The sequence below is a fragment of the Botryllus schlosseri genome, chromosome 1 (genome assembly GCF_051294905.1).
Source record: "Botryllus schlosseri isolate E-star chromosome 1, Bs_hap1, whole genome shotgun sequence".
Classification (NCBI taxonomy): Eukaryota; Metazoa; Chordata; class Ascidiacea; order Stolidobranchia; family Styelidae; genus Botryllus; species Botryllus schlosseri.
The window spans coordinates 31276854-31293934 of record NC_137236.1 but is presented as its reverse complement, the minus strand read 5'-3'; the positions used below and the strand labels follow the sequence as shown (position 1 = coordinate 31293934).

The 17081-nt window shown below is 39.0% G+C and overlaps 2 protein-coding genes across 3 annotated transcripts in view; both read left to right on the top strand.

Annotated features, from left to right (window-relative positions):
- Window positions 1-17081, top strand: part of LOC145447292 (uncharacterized) — a 272585-nt gene that overhangs the window by 190377 nt on the left and 65127 nt on the right. The gene's annotated exons all lie outside the window — the stretch shown is intronic.
- Window positions 1-17081, top strand: part of LOC145438050 (modular serine protease-like) — an 85839-nt gene that overhangs the window by 58369 nt on the left and 10389 nt on the right. The window contains exons 7-8 of the mRNA XM_080315426.1: window positions 3129-3287; window positions 3349-3451. Of these exons, the coding sequence (XP_080171552.1) occupies window positions 3129-3287; window positions 3349-3451 (262 nt within the window). The remainder of the gene's footprint in view (window positions 1-3128; window positions 3288-3348; window positions 3452-17081) is intronic.

Here is a 17081-nt window from a genome sequence, read left to right as displayed (position 1 = left end):
CCATGTTGTCGGTCACTATATAGTAAAAAATCAATATTGAATTTCGACTTAGCGAGCTAAAAAGTTTTCCCGTCCCTGCTATAGATTATCGATAGAAGGCATCAAATACGTTTGAAAGTAGCTGTCGAAGAGTGGGCGTGTCAGCGACCATAAAACGGCGATAATGTCACGTTCCTTGACTGACTAATCGGCGAATCTTTAATGAACAGGATGGTGGAGACGGTGATTCTGTAAGCGCATATTAGGTAGATTGGCTGATAACGATAAAAGATTAATTCAGGAAATGTTGAATTACGATATACACGATGAAAAAAACAGCTGCTTCACTTAAGTCTTTAAAGCACGGCAGGCTTTTTGTGAAGGAAACCGCTACGGCACACATGTCTTGTTTCCATCGAGGAAAGCACAGAAAAACGGGAAGAGATATTGCAATGGTGCTCACACAGGTCGCGGGAAGGGAGCCACCATCATTGAATACAAGTATAAATCCTAACAATGACACTACGTTGTGCAATCTTATTAGGCTCCAGTCGTGGTATATAATTGAAGTCTTAAGTTCTTTAAGGCTTGTCGGATTAAACCGTTTGTGCCGGGCACTTATTAGTTTCCACAGCAAAATAAATCCACCCGTAAATGCTGTCAAAGTACCCAATGATGCCACAGAAAAATGTGTTAAGGTAAGACCAGACTAGCTGCTAGTATAACTAGCGAAAAAATATAACTTGCCCAATTCAGTACCAGGAAGAATATGCAAGGTGTGCTTGATCATCCTAGAATTGCGTAAAGGCACTTCTGCTTATTGCAATTGGCGTAGCATAATCCTCGAGCTCAATCTCAAAGAGCTGTATCACTTGAGCCGCGAAAACATATGCCCATTGCCCATGTAAATTCAATCGGATTTTCAGCACTTTGACAAGCCGTATAATGACGTCACTCCAAGAAGACTCAGCTCCGAGACGATTTAACCGTGTGAATGAGCTCAATGTAACGGTGCAGCCATTCTGAAACGGGAAATTCGTTCGCTACTTGCATATGCGACTTTGCAATATTTCTCCCCGTGTGTTCTGTGCTTTCCTTAGATGAAAAAAATGCATGTAAGCTACATCCGTTTCTTTCTAAATAAGCCAGTCATGTTTCAAAGGCTTTTGTGAAGCAGCCGTTGTTTGTTCATCATGTATTTCGTAACTCAACATGTCCTGAATCAATCTTAAACTATTGTCTCCCAACCAATCTACAATACAGGTACAGCCGCCGTTAACAGACTCCTTGAGCAACTAATCTGCAATCCGCCCCCCACGAGAGCATTGAAGCATAGCCGATTAGTGAACCAAGAGCCCTGATTGCCTGATTGCTATTCTACTCACCGTTCTTTGGTCGCTGGCACGCCCACTCTTCGATAGCTACTTTCAAAAGCTTTGCGCCAAGTCCTAACGACTTTTCTGTCAACTTCTTGCGGGCTCATTGATGTTTTTTCAATCAAATATCAATAGAATGACACATTGAGAGTTGAGACGCACATATTTGAGATTTTCCAAACACATAGGGGTGTCAAACTCAAATTACGTCGCGGGCCGGATTCAAACCATCTGATCGCTCGCGGGCCGAACCATTTAAATGATTAAAATTCCATACCCCCTGTTTGTTGTTTGAATATTCAATTATTAGGCCTACACAATGATATATTACAGTATAGCAGATGATAGGGCCCTACTCTAGCGACACCTTTATTAGCGAACAATAGAATTAGCAAAATTAGAATTATGGTCGGTTCAATACGATATTATAAACTGCTAAAACAGTAGCTTTAAGGGTGATCATGTGTATGCGTTATGAGGAATACGAGAGATATATTAAAGCTGGTTAATCACTATTATATCGCGATTCGGGTTTCTCCGTAAGCAGAGGTGCTGTTAAGTCGTACGCGAAATTGGGAATGCGTCCATAGATATTTGAAATATATATTTCTGTTACAATTATATTCTCCATGTAACCTGTATATACCGAGTTCTCACTATGTCGGTTTCACTTCTGTGAATAACTACTTTTGATCAATTTTTCCGGAAAATTAGGAATTGAGCGTGCATTTTTGCCTTCTCGGAATCGGGCGTAAAGGATGGCTCTTCCTTGCGGATGGTGACTTGAGTGAAACTACAGCCCCACTGTAGGATGTTAATAATGTGGCCTATGAACCATTCAACACACTCGACATTTGCTATCTTCAGGGAGTATTTGATGATATTATTTCGCACAAAAAATCTCAAAATTTGTAAAAAATGTGCTTAATTATACAGCCATTTTTTAGAATAGCTTTGCGGGCCGGATGAAATGGTGTGGCGGGCCGCATGTTTGACAACCCTGTATTAAATCAAATGATGATTGACCTAGCTAAAACTAGCATATGCATAGCATATGTATATTAGGGTTGGTGTAAACCCCTGAAAGGTTCGGGTTCGTGTGAACGCGAACCTTTTTGCAAGGTTCTGCGTGAACGCGACCGTGAACCTATGGCGTCACGTGACGTCATATTCCCGATTCCAACCCTATACTTCCGTAAAGTGATATATCAATGTACAAGTATATTATAATAACTAGCGACGACTCGGGGCAGATGATGCAAAAATGCTGAAGTACATGCTGACGTTTTAAATGTCACCAAATTTATCAAGTGGAGCAATGAAATGCTATAATAATTCTATAAAATCAATACGTTCCGTCGCTTTGCCAAAAATTGCAACTAGAACTGGTCTAGACCGGGCATATCTATTCTTAGGAACTAAACACCGGTTTCTATACTTCCGCAATATTTTATGTCAAAAAGAAGTTATACATTAGCCAACGCCCGAATCGGGTATCCAGTAAGGTCATCAAATCAAGATAGATCCAATACCTCTGACAAGTTTTTTTTTTACATCAAACCTCGAAACGTTCTTGTTCACACCAACCCTAATGTATACTTCCTGTACATTTTTCTTGAGGTGGCTTTCAATCAAAATTGGAAGATTGATTTTTGAAATGATAATATTTCTTGCAGATATTGACGAGTGCATTTGTCCAAGCGACAGAAAATGTAAGCAACACGCTACCTGGAATTCAATAATGTTGTTCTACAGTGTCCAATCATTCGACAGATCGTTCGGACAACAAGTGTTTCCAGTGCTTGTCCGAACCATTTGTCGTTCTACCGATTTCAAAGTTATGCGACGGCGTGTTTGATTGTCGTGACCTCACCGACGAGTGCCTATGCCCCTCGACAGCTCGGCCGAGACTTTGTGACAATGTCATCTGGGGTAAGTTAAGTTATTGTTGCAAATTTCATCAATGGTTACAATAATTACATGTTTGTCACAGATACGAGTGTATCTGGAAATTCATATCTACCGTCAATTCGATGCGGCAATGGAGGATTTGGATCTAGAATACTTGTGAACGCAACTAGAGTTTGCGATAACAGGTATAGCGTACCTAGCAATTGTGGTACTGTCGTTTTAGGATATATCTTAAACCAACCCCAATACTTCAGAACCAGCAAATTTCTTTTAAATAACTTCTAATTAGAAAATCAATCTCACATTTTTTATAGTTTTGACTGAGTCAAGTCGAGTTATTTTCAATTCTCTACCGCGTCAAGTCGAGTCACCAAAAATCGCGACCCGAGTCATTACAACCCTGCCCTTATCCCATCAAGGTTTCAAATAGGACGCCAGAACCTGGTTTATAATCCACGATGACAGGAAATTATTTTCGTCTCATTTTGTTAGCCTGGCGTGAAAATTACAGATCGTTTAATTCCCGCCATACAGCTCAACGTACTCTCGGCTAATCTCGCTATTCAAATTTGACGATTAAGAAAGAGAGAACGAATGTTCAAGATCATATCATGTTCCCATTGAAATACATTTCTATGCGATAACATGTACCTAGGTTGGATTGCCCAGACGGTGACGATGAAACACATTGCATGCGGAAAGGTAAGTTGGCATGAAAAAATCATAATGATAGTGCATCGGTACACTCTAAGTTCAGAAGTGTTGCTCAACCCAGAAAATTGAACACGAAACGTGATCCAAAAATTGAACGCCTAGAAGTGTTGCAAAGAGTTTAAATTTAAAGTGTTCAGTTTCAAAGTGGCTGGTTGACCTGTCACCGGAACGCAGGGCTCAAAATAAAATCAGATTTTATTGATTCATCAATAAATGACACTTATAATACCCAACCTGGGTGAATAAATACGTGCAAACATTCAAATTTCCAATAGCTGCTGTGACAGGGTTTCATAAAATCAAATTAGCAGTTGCAACCGTTTCCGGAGTAGTCCATGAAATCACGAACATCACAAATGATTCAGAGCGAACTCATTACAAATATCATGCAACTCACTCAATCATGAGAATGAAAACGAATGCATTGGGATAGTGATAACATAATATCATTTAGTATCTTAAACTTTCGTGACAGGGTCATGGAATCAGATTCATTGGTTACGTCCATTAGCGGAAAATATGATTAAAACAAATCATTACAACTTATTGAAAACTGATGAAATTATGGTTTGTAAATTCCAAATTTCATTATTAACAAACAAACAAAAAATGTATCAGTATCTCTATCACTACCATGATTGCCAACCATATGTATTTGCTGACTCTTAATGAAATTTCCCTGCTAATCAGGCAACAAAAATATTCTAGTTCTTGTATCAGAAGTATTTATATCAGGGTAATGGCAATTACTTTTACGTTAAACAACAAAGAAATCGTGTCTTCTAGCCATAGAAATTCCACAGATTTATAGAAAAGATTTTTGTTGTACCTTACCACAGTCTGCTGCAAAAAAATGAAATCTAGAAGTCATTAGGGCCGTAGTTCTCAAACTTTTTTAGACACGACCCCTTTATGATAGCAAAAGATTTCTCACATCCCTCACCGTCTTATCATAAAATAAATAAAAAAAATAAAAATGCTAGAAATCCCAACGGATAGTTTGATGGCATGGAAGGTAATGGCTGTTGATGACAGAATATCCAAATATGAAATTCTGACTATACACTGAGAAATAACTATGAGCTGGCGGTAAATGGCACCGTGCGCAAAAAATAAAATCACATGACTGCGGCTTTGCGCCCCCTTCAAATGCTTTCACGCCCCCGGTTTGAGAACCACTCCTTTAGGGTGTGACAAATCCAATGCATGGCAGCTCAAAATGTTAACAGTCTTTCTGAATACTCCATCGTCACTGAAGCACTTTTATATTCTTGTCATCAGCTGCAACTCAGGCTTGATGAATCTCTGATTCGTGGCGTGCCATGGTGTCTCTATCATTTTACTGGTCCACTCCAAGTGGTGCTCGTTGAAAATATGATGAAATACCAAAGTTATGAATATGACAAGGAAAATTCCAAATTTTAGGCAGAAATAAATATAAATATTTCAGACAAGTAGGTCACAGAAGTGCAGGAAAAGCGTTCGGCTACATATCAAATTCTATCACAGAGTAAGACTAAAATTAACAAAATGACCAATAAAAATACCTTAAATCAGGTCTGTATTTTTTTAATTCGGCCATTTCACATTTACATTGACATTCAGACTCACAGGCAACAGTGAAAATGCAGAAAATGTAACCTTGAAAGGAAATTTATAGCAAAACGTTGCAGGTCTATCTAAATTTGTATGGCCCACAAAACAGAAAGATTACGGTACCTGATTCCATAAGACATGCATTTGGGTATTGGATTATTTTTGTTTGTCTCTTAATTCTGGCTTGGAGAAGAAGTCATTTGACTTTCATCAACCTCATTTTGCTGAAAATAACATTGATTGCAAACAAGATCCGACAATAAATATAGTAAAATTAATTGTATAGATGGGGTTAGAATCGTTGATCCTATGGGTTCAGATTTCCATTATAATTAATTGACATAGGCTCAGTGTTGGGATGACTCGAGTCATGACTTGACTCGAGTCTGACTCGAGTCTTTTTTTCGTATGACTTGACTTGACTCGAGTCACTTTGCTAAAATGACTTGACTTGACTTGGCCTATCAGAAATGTGGATTGACTCGTGACTCGGAACAAAATTCACGAGTCAATTTCAAGTCATCAAGTAATCAATGTCGATCAAAATCACTGTATCTTGGATATGCTCGGATTGTTCGCAAATCGCTGGTGTAAACCGTGAGAGCGACCAATCATTTAATGATCGTGGGTTTTACTGAGCCTTCATCGTTCTCTCACAAATAAATTAACCGCAAACGAAGTGATCGAAGCTTATTGCTTACTTTGTCGTAAACTAGTATAGTAAAGTAATTTCTGTTCTCTGTTTTTACCTTAACCAAACCTCTTGTTTTATAGAAACTGAATTCGAATATAGTTCATTAGTCCTCAACCATTTGCGCAGGCTCGAATTGTATTATATCAATTTGTAAATGCGTCATGTATTGCATCCGATTAATTCGTATCTATTCTCCATCTTGGCTGGTAACTATAAACTGAGGTTTAGCAGTTCTATGTATGTGTGAGCGATACAGCGCCTTCTTGCGTGTATATCTAACTCTATATTGGTTCATCGGCTCAAAATCAATAACCACTCAATCTGTATTTCAGACAGCTAGCAAAATGTAATGACGTTATCATGCCTCATACTTCGAAAAGGCAACTTGACTTGAATTGTGACTTGACTCGTGACTTGACTCGAGTCACCTTTGAAAATCGATTGACTTGACTTGACTCGAGTCAAAATGTGCAATGAATCGAAATGACTCGTGACTCAAAGGTAGTGACTTGATCCCAATATGATAGGCTTTGGTTTACATAAAACTTTTAATCTAAGATTCGATAGCTGCTTTGAATTTAGACGAGAAAATATATCAGACAAAGGACACATTGATCGTCTTTAGTACAAAAACTGTGTGACATCTTATCGAATGTGTTGAGTACTTTTTCTTCATTGCAGTGATTGTAACTGTTGCCAATCTTTCAAAATCCTTCTTTCCTGATTGAATTTAATTAACGCAATTAATTGGAATTAGCAGGTTATGGGAAATGCTCTCCATTTGATGTTCACCTAGTCCGTTATAGTTCAGTAAGCAATAGTTTAAACACAAGTTAGACAAGCTCAAGCCATTTTCAGCTCATATCGCATAGTTCGTAGGCTACTAGATAGTTTTTAATAAAAGTAGGACTGCAAAAAACAAGCACATTACATAATCAATGGTGATATATAAAATTGATAAATAGGCTGACAGAATCACATGTTTCCATGGATTCTTGAGACAAACGTGTTTATCGCATAAGATGACTGCACCGGTACAAAATCCGTTACGAATGACGCCTCACGTCACTGTCAACATTGTCTGTTAACGCAGTCACGATAGAACCAGGGGGCTCTTTTCTATGAGTCGACATTAGTTGGATGAATTTGAAGATCAATCCAAGACTGTTGAAAAGAAGATATTTGTTTGAAAAATTTGCAATACAAGTGAACTATTTAGTATTCACACAGATATCACACTGGATAGAATTGTGCGTGACAGAAGGGTGTCTTTCCTAGAATAATGAGGTAATGGAATGGAAAGTTGCACGTGACATTAGCAACAATTTTACTGCGGCACAGGTAGCATACTTCCTGGATTGTTAATCCTTTTAGCGAGATTTTACCAGCAAACAATCATAAAAATCCTCATCAGGAAGATAATCGAATGCAGCAGAATAAAGTAGAATGAAGTTCATTATCTAAGGATATAGCAGTTTACTTACAAAACACCGCGATGCTTACCAGTATTCCATGCAGCAAATGCATTTCAAAAAGGTGCCAATCCCAATACATACTACCTGCACAACGGAGCATTTTTCTACATTCCTGTCAACAGCTGCACCCCAGGCTTAATGACTCCCTGATTCGTGGCGTGCCATGGCGGCTCCACCTTTTCACTGGTCAAATCCAAATGCTGCTCCTTGAAAATAAGATCATACCAAAGTATTGAATTTGCCAAGGAAAACTCTAAATTTTATGCAAAAGTAAATATAAATATTTCACACAGGTAGGTTACAGAAGCGCTAGAGAGGCGCTCAGCTACATGTAAAATCATATAACTGCATACGACAGGGGCGGGCAACTTACGGCCCGCGGGCCGGATCTCCGGCCCGCAAAAAGTTTCTACCATGAGAGTGGAATTCTTTGTGAAAGTATTGACACATTTTATGGGTCACAGAATGAATTCAAGTTTGCCAACCTGAGAAAGATCGTCATGACACTACTTGTTCTATTAGATTCTACATACATTTGCGAGCAAACAGTGTCAACCATGAACATTAACAAGACAAGGCTGCGTTCCAATATAACTGATGTTCACGTGCAGTCTTTACTAAGGGTTTCTACATACGACATGCACCCAGAGTCGAAACAACTTTGATCGATCACAGATTTCTGATTGACTTTAACAGCTATTAAAGTACATTGGGTAATAAATTCATCAAAGACTGTTGTTGGTCTCTATGCTATAAACTACATTAAATATGACGTATTCCTTGTATAGTTGGATAAATGCGTGAATAATGTATGGCCCACCAAGTACTTTATTTTGCCATATCAGGCCCGCCGACCGGAAAAGTTGCCCGCCCCTGGCATAAGACTAAGATTAGCAAAAGGACTAATAAAAATATCTTTAATCAGGTCTGTTATTTTGGCCATTTTGAAACTGACATGTCAGACGCACAGGCAACAGTGGAAATGGAGAAAATGTAACTATGTATGAAATTTATAACAAGACGTTGCATGTCCATTTAGATTTGTATGGCTCACAAAACAGACATTTTACCTGATTCAATGATTGACAAGACATCCAAATGGGTCTTGGATTATATTCGTTCTCCTCTCAATTTGGCTTGGAGAAGAGCCTCATTTTGCTGAAAGTAAAATCGATTGAAAACAATATTACCAAATAAAAGTCGTAAATTCTATAGATGGAGTTAATTTGATGAATTATGCATCTCGAGCAATGTTAGAACCGTTGTCGATACGGGTTCAGATTGCCCTTATTATAATATACCTAGGATATTCCACATTAAACTTTTAATCTAAGATTCTGTAGCTGCTTTGAATTGAAAATATATGAGACAAAGGACACATCGATCGTCTTTAGCTCAAAAACGTTGTGACATTTTATTGAAGGTGTTGAGTACTTTTACTTCATTGCAGTAATTGTAAATGTTGCCATTCCTTCCTTATCTGATTTAATTTAATGAAGACAGTCGATTGGAATTGGCAGGTTATGGGACATGCTCCTAAGTTGATGTTCACCTAGCGCATAGGTGGACAACCTTTTTGCTAATCACAACCGCATTTCGATTACCCTACTTATGTAGCCTACGGCCGTATTCCAGGGCGAAGCCGTGATGAACTAACTGGACGCAAAATACCTATGTCAAACTGTCCAAGTGTCCATGTCCAGTTCCGGTGAACTTTGGACTATTCAACTTGTCAGATCGGCCTATTATTCGCACCGAAATCGCGAGTGGTATTGTTACGAACAGTGACTGAGCCTTGTCATCGTCGCAGCTAGTATCACATAGTACTATCAAATATTTATCCTTTTTCAACCCATGTGATCAAATTCACCCGTAGAGTTGATAGAAGGAGTGCTTTCGAAAATTTTGGGCAAGTTTTAAATGATAACACTGGGCAACAATTTTGAACCAAAAATTTGTTGACTTTGATTTTGCACTTGATTTAGGCTAATTTTGGCATGCTGATTCCAAAAATGCCACTGGTTTTCTTCCATCACGTCAAGTTTTTGCTCTACGACATTTGCCCAAAATATGCAAAAGTTTCACCAATTTAGCTATATTACTTTTCCATGCCGTATAAAATCCACACTTTTACCATATAATAAGTTATATAGCCAGGGTTGCCATACCGTCCTTATTTCTAAGATTTGTCCTTATTTTGAAGGGCCTCGTCTTAGAAAACTCAACTGTCCTTATTTCTAAGAAATGTCCTTATTTTCGACTTGCGTCCTTATTTTGTCTTATTTTCGACCACTACCGAATTTCGATTGTGTTCCTCTGGTATGTTGCATAATATTCTCAAATTATGCTTTTGCGTTGAGATGTTATGACATCATAAATGAAAGGAACTCTCGTGACGTACAAACCACAAGATTTGTCTTCTAAGTGGTGAGATAGTTAGGGCAGTGAGTGGTAGTGTAGCAGTTTCGTCTGTACCAAGCTAACGCAGCGGACGTCATTTTAGTACTAAACATCAGTACCAGGTTCCTGCTGTTTGGTCTACAGCAGAATAAGCTCAAGCTGTGGGGAAGGCAGCATTTATTGCGTAGTGAAAAAAGGCGAAGTGCAGTCGACACATTGGTTAAAAACTAGTAAAGCTATAATTCATTAATAAATTTATCTAAATTATATTGCACTTGCGCATATAGTTAGCTACTAATAAGGCTAAATCTGATTAGTTAGAATGAGCACGCGTAAAAAACGTTTTTCGAGACGCTTATGAGAGCGAATTCAAAGGTCTTTAACGAAGCTTGAAGGGCGAGTGGGATATCGCACATTGCAATATCTGCGATTGTGACATTACCCTGGAGGCCATAGGAAAGACTGCTATTTCGACTCACATTGATAACCCAAAATACAATCAGTGTGTCATAATTTTTAATTTGTGCTGGTCGATGAATAAATTTTCCACAAGTCGATCAGCACCAACGACCACATCCTACAAGGCAGCTGCTGCTGAGGGTACCTGGGCATTCCCTACTGTCAAACACCAGCAATCATTCCTCACCAACGATTGTACATCGCAATTGTTCAAAGCAATATTCCCCGATTCCAACATCGCAAATAATTTTTTTTCGGCCAAGACCAAGACTACAAGTATTGTTGCAGGAGTTCTTGCTCCACACGCTCAAAAAACGATTTTGTCCAAACTTAGTGTACGACCTTTTTCCATCTTGGTTGACGCCTCCAATCACAACGAGGTGAAGAAGAATGGTTTATCACTCTATACGGAGGCCCAAGAGCAGATTGTTTCTGGTGAAAGGTATGGAGTTTGACATGCCGCGGCTCGTATAAATACAAAGTATGTACGAAAACGCCTTTTCATGCTATTCTAATTTCTCGACTGTCCTTATTTTTGTGTCCATGTCGATGGCAACCCTGTATATAGCCAAGGGCTCAATTGAAATATTAAGAAAAAAGGTACTGGTATCGATCTAGGCCGATGCTTTCACCCATTTTTGGTTTGAAGATGCAACCATCCGAGGATATTTCACAAACATATTTGATGCAAACTGCAGGATATAACAAGAAAAATAAACATTACATTTACTATCAGCTATAGGTCCAATGCCCCACTCAGCTTATCCAGTGTAACTTGAAGCTGCTATATGCTCGATAATTTGGATCAAGACGAAGATCTTAGGGATAACAGACCTAATGATGAAGATTTTGAAATCGAAGATGATTCAGAACGTAGAGTAGTCCATCAACACAAGTTATTGATCTGACATAAGCTTTTGGACTTGGAATAGATATTTTTAGAACTTTTACCATCCTTAAGAAGAGAGAAAAGATTACTTGGAAAGGTAGAGAAGGTATCTCAGTTTCGATCAGGAGAATCAGGCCTTTTCTTCGTCGGACTACTTTCGGTAGCTTTTTGTATTGCCGTGATACTGGTATTTGCATGATACTGTCACCATGGATTACTGGAGGAGTTAGGAATCCCGATTTACAACTCAAGTGAATAGCAAATGCCTATAGGTAGCTCAAAAAGGATCCTAAAGTGTGGCATTCTCCAAAATGGCAGCGTCTTAGGTGCAGTAACAATTGCATCCTCAGCTAGTCTTCGTGAATAATACAGAAACAATAATACAGAAACATTGCATTGTTGCAATATCACGAGCACGACTGGATCATATGTGTCAGCTTTGAAATATTGTGTTCTTTGTGGTCAGACAATAAGGATGCACAGCACGTGCAACCCTGATACGCATGTGCCACTGCCATATGCGTATGTCGGGCAGCAGACATTCAAAAAAATTAAAATATCTTAATAATCTCCCTGAAAACCTTGACATAGTCAGAGATGGGCAAGGAGAAAATGGGAATGAGATACCAGAGTAGATTGGAGCTTACATATGTTAGCTGACCATTGCTCGAGTATCAAACTAGACAACCTACAGAATTATGGGTTATTAGCGTAAATTTGGACCCTAGAACTCGCACTTTGCTTGTCCCGTGGAAGCAATATAAGTTTAAACCAACCAAATAAAGCAGTGCATATGTTTAATTGATGTCTATTGATTTACTTTCAACTGCTTGTAGTTTTTGAAACGTTTCATACCATAAACACAAAATATTAAAAGTGGTACTATTATGTGGGTTATGAGACAATGTGGGGGTGCCTAACGCAAAAACTTGACGTGATAGAGAAAAATGGAAGTCATTTTTTAATTCAGCGCCTAAAAGTTGGTCAAATTCAATTGTCTGATCAAAGTCAACAAAAATTGTGTTGACCCGTGTTATCAGCGTGAATTTGGACCCTGAAACTCGCACTTTATTTGTCCTGTACAAGCAATATCAGTTTAAATCAACCAAATAAAGCAGTCCAAATGTTTATTTGAAGTCTAATGATTTACTTTCGACTGGTTGTAGTTTTTGAAACGTTTTATACAATAAACACAAAATATTAAAGTACCGGTAGTGCTATTATGTGGGTTTTGAGGCAATGTGGGGGGTGCCTAACCCAAAAACTTGACGTGGTAGAGAAAAACGGCATTCATTTTTGAATTCAGCGCCCAAAAGTTAATCAAAATCAATTGCCTGATCAAATTCAACAAAAACTGTGTTGACCAGTGTAATGCATCTTCGGATGGGCCAGCTGTTATTAGTTACTTTGTTGCATGCTGTTATTTCTTGACCCAACATCAGGATTGTCAGTCTAGTGGAAATATATTGGAATCGCCCAAATGTACCAGAAACAAATTTCTTTCGTGAGGAGCACACGATTCTGATTCCGGCTTACATTGCAAAGGGCACTGTAACCGCAGAAATTTCAGGCCTAATCTGAGTACACGACGTAGCACTGTCAGCTGTCTTCGCTCCGGTTGAAACTCAAACACGCTTCTTCTTGGGTGAAGTACGGTTTTTTAATGATCCAAATTCTCAGCGATTATACAACAGACCAAATAATTTATAACACAATCCAATTTCTTAGTACAAATAAATACTACCAATTAAATAACATCAAAGCCAAATAGAACCCTAACTACAATAATACGCCCCTAAACTAAACAATTTAAGCCAAATTATAATAAGCGACCATCGACCAATATCATGCAGTGCGCCACGTGAAGTGATATATTCGAGGCGCCAATACCATCATTCATGCGTCATAAAAAGAATCATTGGTCCATAGCGAAGGTGGTATTCTGCGACAACAGGCTATAGATAACTTATAGATAACTAACCTACGGATAGATGGGCAACACGTGACTCACGGTCGAGTGATGCGACAACGGCAGATTTGTTGTCGCTTCATAGCATGAAACGGGAGCGTAATTGCTAATCCCATAGATGACGACCCGAGCGCTCAAATTAAATAAAGTTGATCTTATTTGAAAGCTACAGTCGCTCTGATTCTGATAATATACATTAAATTTTCATCAAGTCAATGTAGAATCGAGCGACGACTCATTGTTCTCAGTTTAGATCCGTCACGCTTGACTTTGCGTAGTGAAATTCCGTTCGCGAAAGTCCGATTGTCCTGTTTTACATGTAAAAGTATAGGTAATTTCGGAAATACATGGACGAATTTGACCGCCGAAAAAGGGTGGAAATATTCGAGGTAGACGTTCAAAATTTTGCATGTAACGGTAAAAGCATCAATATGTTCCCACTAAAAAAATTTCACAACTGTCCTTAACCCAGAACACGTCTGAAATCAATTCCCCGCAATGCCTTATTCAGCGATAAGTTCTCCGCGACCGACTATATGTTCGAATCCCGTAAACTCGTAGACAATGCTATAATTTATAAGGCTTTATACGGTAATGATTGAGTGGCCGTTGACAGCCGATGATACCGGTACAGAACTGTCCAAACTATTTTCTGTGCATACGCAAACGATGAAAAAACGGATAGCCTACCCACGGAAAGCGAATGAAAAAGAGCAAAGAAAATATTATCACTTCCGAAAGATCAATATCGTACACTGTTTCATCGGGCATTAGGCCGAGGTGGATGTTGCATTGGAAGATTATACTTATTCGTCTTGACATCTTCCTTTCTGTTCACTAGGCTACATTGCATTGCCTTATATCCCGTTGTACATTTCGCGTCTTAGGCAGATAAAAATAATAGAACCGCCCCTGCAATTATGGTCAATAACTGCGCTATCCCTGGATGTAGCTATGTGAATAATCCGCGTATCAATACGTCGCTGGAGACGTAAGCTAGCAGCTGTCTCAACTTCAACCGAATTAACAGCTAGGGCAATTTACAATAGAGCCGAGATCTGCGAGAATCACTTTGAGGAGTCTGATATCATTCAGCTGAAAACCAGAGACCAACTCAAAATGGGAGCTCTGCCTAAGCTAAATTTATTGCCTGAAAGATGTAGCATATTCATAAAGGTATGCGTGGTATCTCTCACTCAGATGAAGAAACCAATGCACCAAACGATTCCAATTGATATGTTTATTCATATAAAAAGAAAGGAAGATCCGTTTTCCAAGAAAAGAGTTGCCAGTGACAGAGAGGGAGGCACAAACATATTCCAGATTTGGTTCAATCAGCTACGAATTTGAACAGCAAAATTTGGGGTATAGCAGGCCTAATGGTTTGATATCACAAGTAGATATGCCATCAGTACCAATGTCACAGAACACAGCATTCAAGCGCCTGACAAGTGGAACAACAAGAATTAATTCCAATTCCTCAAGCCGTGGCCCAAACTTGGAAATAGAATGACGATTGTGGTAAGCAATCTTCAAAATGTCAATTTGCTCAGTTGGTGACGGGAGTTTCTGCACTTTCCCATGCTTCTTGAGTTCCCTCACGGTGGGAAATATGCCACATACGCCACAACTGATTCCACTTCACTCATCCATTCCTTCAAAGCATTGGGAAATTCCTCCTGGTCGATTGATTCCCAATCCTCCCACTATGATTATTCGGCCATAACTATCACGTTTAGTATAGGTTATAAAGGAATCAAAACTTCTGTGGAAGCATAACATTCAGAACTTTATTTCCGTTGCGCCACTCAAATAATAATTACAATACCGGCTCGGTACAAGAAGATGGCTCACTGGTTCTAGATAATATTACAGCAATGTCCGCTAGCAGATGTAATCGAAGGAGGCAACAGCTAGCTAGCCTATACGATCAACAACATTGAATGCGGTAATAATGACTTCCATTTTCTCGTCGGCAAGTTAAAATACATGGCAGATTCACGAGATTAAACGCAAGTCCTTCACGCAAGTATCCAAGATCAGCCTACACTTATAGGACCATATTAAGACATCGAATTTGTATGACATTCCTTTATAACAGTGCTTTTCAACCTGTGTGACGGTTCGCACTTGAGCGAATGAAAAAATTGCAGTGCGAATGACGAAGGTGGTGCGAATAGTGCGAATGAAAATCCGAATCAAGTGCGAATGACGAAGGCGGTGCGAATGGTGCGAATGAAAATCCGGATCAAGGGCGAATGAAAATCGTGGTTAATTGTTAACTTTTCTGACATGAAATAATTCAAATAAACCTTATAGGAAATTTAAGGTCACTGTACCTTTTGTCGTTAATTACGACGCACCACTAATCGTAGCTCTCGCAAGCCGTAGTGAATTAATATTCCCGCACTATAATTATTACGTAACCAAACGACTGGTTTGGAAGCTGGTTTAGTGACAGTATAGAGATCTCTTAAATCTCTATAGTGCCAGACATACAGCATATCAGCCCGTCTGAGCCTGCGACAGGCTGGAAAAATGACTTCAAATTGACTTTATATGCTCTCTTTCGCTAAACAATCATTACATTTTCGTTATAGCTGCTGGATAAGCGCGAAGCACGAGGATAGTAGTAAATACCATCATTACAGACTCACATTTGCAAGTTACTGTAGCGCAAATTTTTACCCCTTCAAAGGTTATTAAAGTATTGACCGCAAAGGGTATAATTTTGGGTCGACACGGTGCTATATCTGTTAATATAGGCTTACCATACGTCCTCTTTCAAGAGGATTTGTCCTCTTTTTTGACTTTTTTGAAAGTGTCCTCGGAGGACGCCCTTCTGTCCTCTTTTTTGAGATTTTGCCCGCTTTTTTGAAAATTTAGGTCAGATTTAGAGCAAATTGCGAGTGATATGCCGCAAATTAGCACAGAAGTGAAGCTCCGGCGGGTATTTCGGAGTGAAAAACGGCGATTTTAGCTCTGAGCGAAAAGATGACCTTTTTTTTTAGTCAACCGATCACAAAGTGGGAAAAATTCACCGGTTTTTGAGAATTCTACTCCGGTTTTGCAGGTTGCAAATTTCTGAAAAAGTGTCCTCTTTTTAGATTTCCAAAATATGGTAAGCCTATGTTAATATGTATGCAATATTTATTGAATTTATTGCAAAAATCCTGCGATAGTTTTTACATATCCAAGGTCACTGTGTTGGATACTGTAGCCAATAAGCGAGCCACGCAGAAAATATAGCTTTATCATGATAATTCGTGATAAGATTTGTCCGACTGTTTTTTTCTGGAAAACACGGTCGAAGACCGTTTGGATAAACTAATGTAGGGGTGAGCAACGAGCGAGCTCAGGCCTATGAGATTCATTCATTTCGAGGCTAACCCCTTCTGCGTCGGGGCACATAAAGGCGTAAAGTTTTGGCGAACAAACCGCTGGTAAAAGGTGGTGCCAAAAACATAAGCTGCAACAAAACCTCAGTCTAAAAATGACCGATGCTGGATGGCCAAACCTTTCGAAATGGATTGGATATGTTCCGTTGTCGGCACGGAATAGTCCCGTTCTTGCAATCTTAGCAGACAGTAGTGCAACTGCGATACGCAGAGGAATTTAA